Source organism: Myotis daubentonii, chromosome 1, assembly GCF_963259705.1.
Source record: "Myotis daubentonii chromosome 1, mMyoDau2.1, whole genome shotgun sequence".
In the NCBI taxonomy this organism is placed as follows: domain Eukaryota; kingdom Metazoa; phylum Chordata; class Mammalia; order Chiroptera; family Vespertilionidae; genus Myotis; species Myotis daubentonii.
This window is the reverse complement of record NC_081840.1, coordinates 2,010,571-2,019,552: the sequence shown is the minus strand read 5'-3', so window position 1 is coordinate 2,019,552 and position 8,982 is coordinate 2,010,571. Positions and strand designations below refer to the sequence as shown.

General features: G+C 57.3%; 1 protein-coding gene across 1 annotated transcript; it reads right to left on the bottom strand.

Moving 5' to 3' along the window:
* Positions 1 to 2,668: 2,668 nt before the first annotated feature.
* On the bottom strand, positions 2,669 to 7,472 carry LOC132222865 (T-cell leukemia/lymphoma protein 1A-like). The gene is made up of 3 exons (XM_059678178.1): positions 7,325 to 7,472; positions 2,881 to 3,051; positions 2,669 to 2,689 (listed from the first exon to the last, which is right to left on the bottom strand). Exons 1-3 carry the CDS (start codon positions 7,457 to 7,459, stop codon positions 2,669 to 2,671), a joined length of 327 nt encoding a protein of 108 aa, XP_059534161.1. The 5' UTR covers positions 7,460 to 7,472.
* Positions 7,473 to 8,982: the final 1,510 nt, after the last annotated feature.

Sequence of the window (8,982 nt, the reverse complement as noted above, 5' to 3'; positions counted from 1 at the left end):
GGCCCCACCTCCGATGCACACACTGGCAATCAGCGCAGCAACATGCGACGATGGGGTGCGGCTCAAACAAAAGCTTTCCTCTTCCTGCGCCTAACGCGAGGCACCTGGCTGAGCTCTGAGGCTCCCCCTGCTCCGACATCCTGATGTTCTGTCCCTGAAAGGGGTCTGTGTAGCAAGAGCCCCAACTAACCGCACTCTTACACTGCCAAGCGCCGTGCAGGCGATGGGGTTAAAACAATAGGGGCACAGACCTGTCATGTGTGGGGCCCAGTGCCCGCCCAGTGCTGGGTAGGAAGGCTGGGACCGACAATATAAAACCGGAGAAGTGGGGTTTTTCTCCTACAAAGCTCTTACCACATACTTGACAACCTACAGGAATCATTTCCCTCTCTGGGCTGAAGCTACGGACTGAAGGCAGGCATGTGTGGGAGGGGCAGTATTTCACACAGAATGGGCCCCATTTACTGGGAGGAATCCCTTTGTAACTGACTTTTCTCTTCTTTTAAAGACAGAGAGGAAGACAGGAGAGAGAGAGAGAAACATCAATCAGCTGCCCCTGCACGCCCCCTACTGGGAGTTGAGCCCACAGCCTGGGCATGTGCCCTGACCAGGAATCAAACCTCTTGGTACATGGGACAGATGCTCAACCAACTGAGCCACACCGGCCAGGCAGGAGGCATCCCTTTGTGATACCCAGGGACTGCTTACCTGCTCAGAGGCGGGGCAGCTGATCCTGAGGAGGAAGCAGGAGGGACCGAGCACAGGGTGGGCTGGGCTGTGACTACAGGTCATGGGAAGTGGGAAAGCGACTGTGGTTGGTCTTGGGTGGCTGGGGACCGTTTCAAGGCAGAGAGACTCCTGCCGGGATTGCGAGCGCCCATGTCAGGACAGCCTGGTGGGTGCCAGCGCAGGAGGAGACCGCTGGCTGGGCAGCGGGGGTCTTGAACACCAGGACTTGCTGGCCAAGACTCTGAAGTGACTTATTCCAGGGGCTCTCAACTCCAGGAACCCTGGAGTTCTGGACATTTGAATCACGTGGAAACACTTCCAGCCCCATCTCCAAAGTGAACGGAATGCGCTTCTCTCGTGGGCCCCGCCCCCTTGCCCACGCCATTTGGTGGCTGAGTTCTCCCTTCTCGCCACCGGAACCTCCGGCCGGACAAAAGCTGCTTCCGCACAAAGTCAGGTGAGTTGTCTTACATTTAATCGATCAGTATTACAAAGTGTTCATGCTACATACAACCTCATTAACATCCAGGGGTGTGGGTGCCTATAAAAGGGGGGACTCCTGACCTCTGTCCTACAGGGGGGCTCGCTGGCCTGGCCTCCTGCGAGGTCAGGGGCTGTGGACGCTTGACCCGCAAGCTTCCGAGTGCTGAGCACGGACCCGGCTGCTCCAGGCCTTCCCGTGAGCTGCGCGTGAGCCTGCGTGGCAGGTGGGACTTTGCAGGCATGGCCGCGAGCAGGCACACGCCACGGGAGAGCTGCCTCAGGGGCTCGGGGCCTGGCCTGGGCTCAGGCGTGTAGGCCCCGCTGCCTGGCAGCCAGAGGCGCACAGAGCGGAGGGAGGAGAACGAGAAGTATCCCCGTGGGTAGCACAGAACATGAGTGACTAGGGAGGGAGGGACACAGAGAGAGCGCGCGCGGCCACAAACCAGCAGGCAGCTCAGAGACCAGGGACAGGTAGGGCCTGGGCACTTGGAGCCGGGCGCTCTCGCGGGCCAATCTGCCAGAGGCCGAGGAGGGGGCTGCAGGCAGGTTCCCGTGGGCCCTGGGCGGGCTCATCCCCTGCCGGCCGCGCCCTCCGGCGGGGGTGGCAGACAGAACAACAGGGCTGGTAAAAAGGAACACAGAAGCATGGACGTCCCCACTGCAGGCCAGCGGGACTGCGGCTCAGGGCACAGGAACAGGAACCGCAGGACCTGCGCCAAAGCAAGGACAGAAGAAGACAGTCAAAGGCAAAGCGACCATCTGGTGGGGGTGATGCAAGAGGGGGGGCAGCAGGCTGGAGGGCAGGTGGGGGCGGAGCTGCTGGGGGGAGTCTGGCTGGGAGCCTGGTGGGCAGGGCTGGTCCCCGGAGGTGAGGCCGGGGTCTGAGCCCGGGCGGATCATACAGGGGCAGGCGGCTTGGTGTCAGACCTGGATGTGGAACCTGCTTCTGTGACCTGGACAAGCCACGTCCCTCCTCCAAACGCAGCTGTGCAGCCTCTACCCCCCAGCTCAGCTGTGATGGTTGGGCGACAGTGCGGGCACTACCTGTGAGGTGCTCTGCAGGTGTGTGCCCGTTGCTAAGGGGGCTGCCGAAAAGTTACTGGCTCCCAAGGGAATAAGGGAGAGAGCAAGGGTCCCCAGCCCCGGGGGCCCTCGGAGGGCAGCAGAGTTGGGGTGGAGGAGGGGTGCCCCTCCTTTCTGACCGGCCGCTCTGACTCAGGTGTCGGGCCCCACAGGTGCTCACCACGCGCGGCTTGCGCTACGGGTCTGGCAGCTGCTCAAGGACCATGTCCTCGACGCCACTGATCTACGGAGAGAGAAGGGAATCAGAGACGCGGTGGGTCCCCTCCACCCCTGGCTCCCGGCCGCCCGCCCCGGGCAGCAGGCAGGCACCTCAAGGGGGTCCCAGGCACCCCTCCCACCAACCTCCACCCCGGGATGCCCACCAGGAGGCCCTCTAGGGCGGGGGGGAGTTCAGCTAGAGACCCAGAAGGTAGTCTGGCCACTCAGTTCTAACCTCTCTCTAATCTGATCCTTTAAAAATCTGCAGTTGTAAATTCCCTCCCCCCCCTTTTTTTTTGTTTTGGTTCTTGGTGCAGAGGCCAGGCATGGGGACCGGGAGCAGGGCCACGGGAGAGGAGCGAGGTCCCGGGCGGGGCACACACTTGCCTCGATGTGGTACACGATGCGCCAGAAGCTGGAGTCGGAGGCGCGGTACCGCCTGCCAGGGTAGAGCTGCCACATGAGGGGCAGCATGCTGGGGGGCAGCCGGCTGGGCTGCATGGCCTCCCCGCGGGAGACCTCGATCTGGCGCATGAGGACTTGGAGGCTGCTTTCTGTCTGGAGAGAAGACGGGGCACACCTTTGAGGCGCCTCCAGGCACAGCTGGCCCCCGAGGTGCTGGGAATCAGGCTCTAGAAGCCCCACCCCTTCAGCCCCACATGTCCGCTCAGGCACCTGGCTGGGCCAGGGCGGCCAGGATCCTCACGGGTAAGACACCCAGACAGGGCCACAGAGGCCCACTTCTTCCCGGCAAACCTTGAGTTGCCAGGGCGTGCCATGGGGCCTTGAGCTGCCTTCCCTTTGTGGTTTGTTGCCTGTTTCAGCTGATGTGGACTTCCTGTGATTTTTCTTTGTCATACGTCTCCTTTTATTTTTTAAAAAGTATATTTTATTGATTTTTTATAGAGAGGAAGGGAGAGATAGAGAGTTAGAAACATCGATGAGAGAGAAACATCGATCAGCTGCCTCCTGCACATCTCCTACTGGGGATGTGCCCGCAACCAAGGTACATGCCCTTGACCGGAATCGAACCTGGGACCCTTCAGTCTGCGGGCCAGCACTCTATCCACTGAGCCAAACCGGTTAGGGCCATATGTCTCCTTTTAAACAAGAGCCCCCAGACCCCAGGATCCGGGACAGACCACTTTTCGCCACCCCAGCACTGCCCCTTGATCATCACCTCTCACCTGGACCACTGCAGGGACTTCCTAACTTGCCACCTGTCGGACGTGTGCCCCACAATATCAGTCCCTGGCACAGCAGCCGGAGGGGGGGATGTGAGGCATCCAAAAAACACATCATGTTTCTCCCTGCTCCACGCTCTCCAATGCTCCCCCATTGCAGGCAGGATGAACTGGAATCCTGACTGTGGTCCCCAGGCCCACGGAGCCAGGCCCGTCTCCCTCCTCTCCGACTGTCTGTCCACCACCTCCTTCCTGTCCCAGCCACTCAGGCCTCCTCACTGTTTCTGGGACATGCCACACTTCAGGGAGCACTTGCACCCGCTATCCTCTGCCAGGAACATTCTCCTCTGATCTATGCAGGCAAGGGTGGGGAACGTGCCCTGACCGGGAAACGAACCTGTGCCCTGGCCCTGCCAAGGCAGCAGGGGTGAGGTAATTAAATGTCTGACCACATATCGCAGGCTCTTTTTAAAGTTGATAATTTTGCATGGCCTGCAAATGATGTTATAAATATCCAAATGGCCGTTGGCAGAAAAATAGTTCCCCACCCCTGGCTTACACCTTTCTTTTAGGCAGGGATCTGCTGAAATGCATCCTTATATATAAAATTGCCTAAGCGACAGGCGGATAGGCCAGTAGCTATGATGCACACTGACCACCAGGGGGCAGACGCTCAATGCAGGAGTTGCCGAGCTGCGGTCACTTGGCAATAGTGGTTCGCACCCGGAACCAGAGAGGAGGGAGCCCGATTCTGGGGTGTGTCACCTGAGAACCGCCCTCTCACAATTCAGGACCCCTCGGGGGATGTCAGAGAGCCAGTTTGGGCCCGATCCCCGCAGGCCAGGCTGAGAGACCCCACCAGTGCATGAATCCGTGCACTGGGCCTCTAGTGTCTTCTCAAGACAGATTTCAGCAAAACCCAACTCTATGATATACACAAGGGGCACCTCAAACAGAGTTCTGAAAGGGTTAAATACGGTGATGGGCAAATGCATGACAGGCAGATGCAAATGCAGACTGTGGAGGGTCTTGCTGAAGACCCACACCCGCTGGCTGTTGCCTCTCATCTCACTTCAGTTCCCCCGCACACTTACACCAGCCTCCATGACCTGGGGCCCTTCTAACCATCAGGACGATGCCAGCTTCACATGGAGGGGGCTTCTGTCACACTCACTGCAACCCCCTCAGCCCAGCATCATGCTTGCACAGGCACTAGGTACTCTTGCCCAGCCAGCATGGCTCAGTGGTTGAGGGTTGACCTATGAACCAGGGGGTCACGGGTTCGTTTCCCGGTCAGGGCACATGCCCAGGTTTGCAGGCTCCATTCCCAATAGGGGGCCTGCAGGAGGCAGCCGATCCATGATCCTCTCTCATCATTGATGTTTCTATCTCTCTCTCCCTTCCTCTCTGAAATCAATAAAAATATATTTTAAAACACAAAAAGTCCTAGGCACTCTTTTTTGTTCAATGACTATTTTTTTCCAAAGTGGAAATAGCTTTTTAAACTTTTCTGTCTATGAAATAATTGAAAACTCACTGTTAAGAAGTAATTCAGCTCATCCTGCAAGGTGTGAGTGTGGAAATCACTATTCTTACTACATTCTTCGTGTGTAGTCTCCCATGTCCTTCCACCATTTTCAGTTTGCTTATCCATCTTTTGCTTGTTGCTTTAAGTAAACTTTTACATGTTAAGAATACTGGGGACCCCATCCTTTGGCCAACCCATTAGCAACTCCTGACCCCATGGTTTGCTAACGGGGGGCTTTTGTGCAGAATTGATAATGATTATGCAAAAAACTCTGCTTTGTGGTTTTGGTGCCATGTTGAGGATATTCCCCAGCTAGAGATTTTAAAAGATAATTCACTTAAATTTTCTTCAAATAGTTGCATTTAAAAAAGTAAATATTTAGCTTGATTTTTTAAAGTATGTATATGTATATTTTGCAAATTTAAATGACACTAAAGATGCAAATTTAGATTGTGGTCAAGAGCCTGAAGTGCCAACCCCATTACCTAACTAGCAAGCAGTACTTCTTTGGACAAATTTACATTCTTATGCCTCAGTTTCCTCCTCTGTAACATGGGGACACAGTCACTATCAATGCCTTTTTGCTGCTTGCTATAACATTACATAAATGCCCCAATATTATACATTTGAATTTTGCTTTTATACATTTTTACTTCAGTTTACATATGGAAAGTTTCAGCATTTTTCACCTAAGTTTCTTTGAGAAAACACATACTGATGGAAAGTATTGTAAGAGAGACTCCTTTTGTTTGGTAATTCTCACCTGAGGACATTTTTTCCAGAGTGGAAGCGGGAGGGGGGAGGAGGGAAGTGGGAGAGGGGAGGGGAGAGAGAAACATGATTGGTTCCTCCCACACCCCCCACACCCCCAGCCCTGCAACCCAGGTAACCTGCCTTGATCAGGAATTGAACCTGAGACCCTTTGGTGTGCAGGCTGACGCCTTAATCCAGCGGTTCTCAACCTGTGGGTCGCGACCCCTTTGGGGGTTGAACGACCCTTTCACAGGGGTCCCCTAAAACCATCCTGCATATCAGATATTTACATCACGATTCATAACAGTAGCAACATGACAGTTATGAAGTAGCAACGAAAATAATTTTGTGGTTGGATCACAACATGAGGAACTGTATTTAAAGGGCCAGGAGGTTGAGAACCACTGCTCTAATCACTTCGCCACACCGGCCGGGTAGGAGATGTATTTCTTTAACAAAAGTTAACATGAACTGAAGTTCCATCTTAAGTCATCACACATAAAACGTTGATTCAGGACGGGCGGTTAGACTGCTATACTATCTGCACACGTTCGTGGGGTCTTTCTCCCCAAAGCGTCAAGGAGGAATGAAATACCCCAAACTCTAGGGCAGTGGTTCCCTAACTTGGTTGACCATATCTGCCCAGGGTCCCTTTAAAACACAGATTTCTGGGGCTCCCCGAGGAGGCTCCAATGACGGACCACGTGTGCGAATCACTTTAGAGCAGCGGTTCTCAACCTTTGCCATCTCCCGGCCCACGCACTGCTTACTGAAATTCTGCAGCACACTACAAAACATTTTTTGCCGACCTGACACACACACACAAATAATAAAGGCACAATCTTGATTCTTTCGCACCGGACGGCTGTGGTTGAGTTGGCTGTTGTCAGCGTTTTGACAATCTGAGGGCAAAGAGGTCCGCGCCCCTGACAGACGGGCCAGGGGCGCGCGCTCTAACCACTCCTGCGGCCCACCCGGTGCCGCGGCACACCGGCTGGGAACCGCTGCTTTAGGGCTGTCATTCCCATTTTACAGGTTCGGACTCCGAAGCCCAGGACATTCCTCTTTCACTCAAGATCACAGTCACACGCTTCAGAGGCGCGGGGCCCCATCCTCTGGCCCGCACCCCGTTTCCCACGCCCCTCTCCCGCCGGGAGAGCGCCTCACCCCGCGAGCGCTGCTCAAACTGGTTTCACCTGGGAGCCGCGGCGCCGGGCAGTCGGCCTTCCAGTCCCGTCTCCACGCCCCGCTGCACCCAGGGGCTCCCGGGGACCCGGAACCGCCTGGGGCGTCCCTGGCACCCAGGGCCTGGCAGGGGTGCTGACACCCCGCTGCCCTGCCTGGCGGGGCCCCCAAACGGCCTTACCTCCATGATGATGGGCAGCCAGGTGCGGTCATTCTCGTCCACATACACGTTGGGCCGCCAGATCCACAGGTGGTCGGGGTGCAGGCTCCTGCACGCGGTGAACGGGCACTCGCTCAAGGCAGTTCTGCCGCTCATGGCACCTCCGCGGTGTGGGAGCGGGTGTGGGAGCGGGAGCGGGAGCAGGAGCGCAGCCTCGCAAAGCCTCTTGCTTGAGGACTGGATGGCGGGCCGAGGCTTTATAGCGGGCGGGGCTCGGGCGCCCCCCAGCGGCGGGGCGAGAGGCGGGCGGGGCGCGGGCAGTTAAGGCAGAGCGCAGGCGGGGCGCCGGGGTGCAGGCACTATGGGGCGACCAGCGGGTCCTGAGCGCTGCGCCCAGGCCTGACTTGCGCACGGGGACCCCGGCAGCATCCAGGAGCACAGAGCGAGCCCCCAGACCAGGGCGTCCTCAGGCCCCCACCCTCCCTGATGGCGCGGTACCCCGGCCTGTGGCCTTGGCCCTTCTTCTTTCCGAGGTGCCCCCGTCATCCGCCTCTGGGACCCCACTCTCTGAGTCAGCCACTGTGTGTGGCCCGTCAAGCCACACCCCAGACCGGGACTCGAGCCTCTGCTTGCAACTCCCAGTCCACGCCACGCGCCCCACCTCTTCGGGGACAGGACGGACCTGGGCCAGCCTGCACCGGCCGGGTTCAGGACGTCACCTCCAGCCTCGGGTGTGGGCGTCAGAGGCCATTTCCTCGGCCAATGCACCCCGAAGCCCCCTCCCACACAGAGGGCATGCCTCTTCCGCCCGATGCTGGGGTCACCCCAGAGCCATTGTGAAACCGGGGTGAGGAAACATGGCCTGCTCTTCATAGACTTTGAATTCATGAGTGAAAACATTGCACAAAATAAACACTTCAAAGGAAACCCTCCTCTCGCCCCAAGACCAGCGGGTTTGAGAAGTCCCAGGGTTACCGGGCCAAGCTGTCGCCCTGTGAATTACAGCAAACAAGGAAAACAATGTTCCTTCGTTAGGCAGTGACGCGGGCTCGTTAAGGCAATTAAGGAAATGAAGAACAAGGAGAACCTTGTCAAACCGGCTCCGGCCGCATCGCCCACACCAGCGCTGGGAGCTGTGGTGCCTCAACTTCCAGCTCTTTCCTGTCACTCCCACAGGCCCCAGGAAAAGAATCCGTGGTCTGTGGAATCGGTGGTCTGTGGGAAGGCGGTGGAAGGGAAAAGGAGCCGAAGAGCTGGCCTCGGGCAGCAGAGGCCCGCCGGGCCAGTTCCCACGAAGGCTCTGCGTGATGGAGATGGAATTGGATTCACCAGGGACGTAAAATTGGAGACAAAAGCCAAGTAACGTTTGGGGGGTGGGGGGGAGGAGGCACCAGCCCCGCAGAGCCCAGGGGTGTTAGGACTTAATAACATTCCGGTTGGTGGCTTTCACGCTGGTTTCCTCGTTGATTGTTCTTAATTCCAGACCCAGAGAGCCGCTGCCTAACTGCTCTGTGGGGCAGGTCTCAGCCCTGAGCTCTGAGAACGCAGCACCAAGTCCAGCTTAAACCCCACTGCTGGGATGGCCAAGGGAGGGGGCACCCAGGAGCCATGGGGCCGCCGGCCCAGCACATCCGTGGCCCCGGGACCGAGTGCCGCCACCGGGGCTGCGGATCTCATCG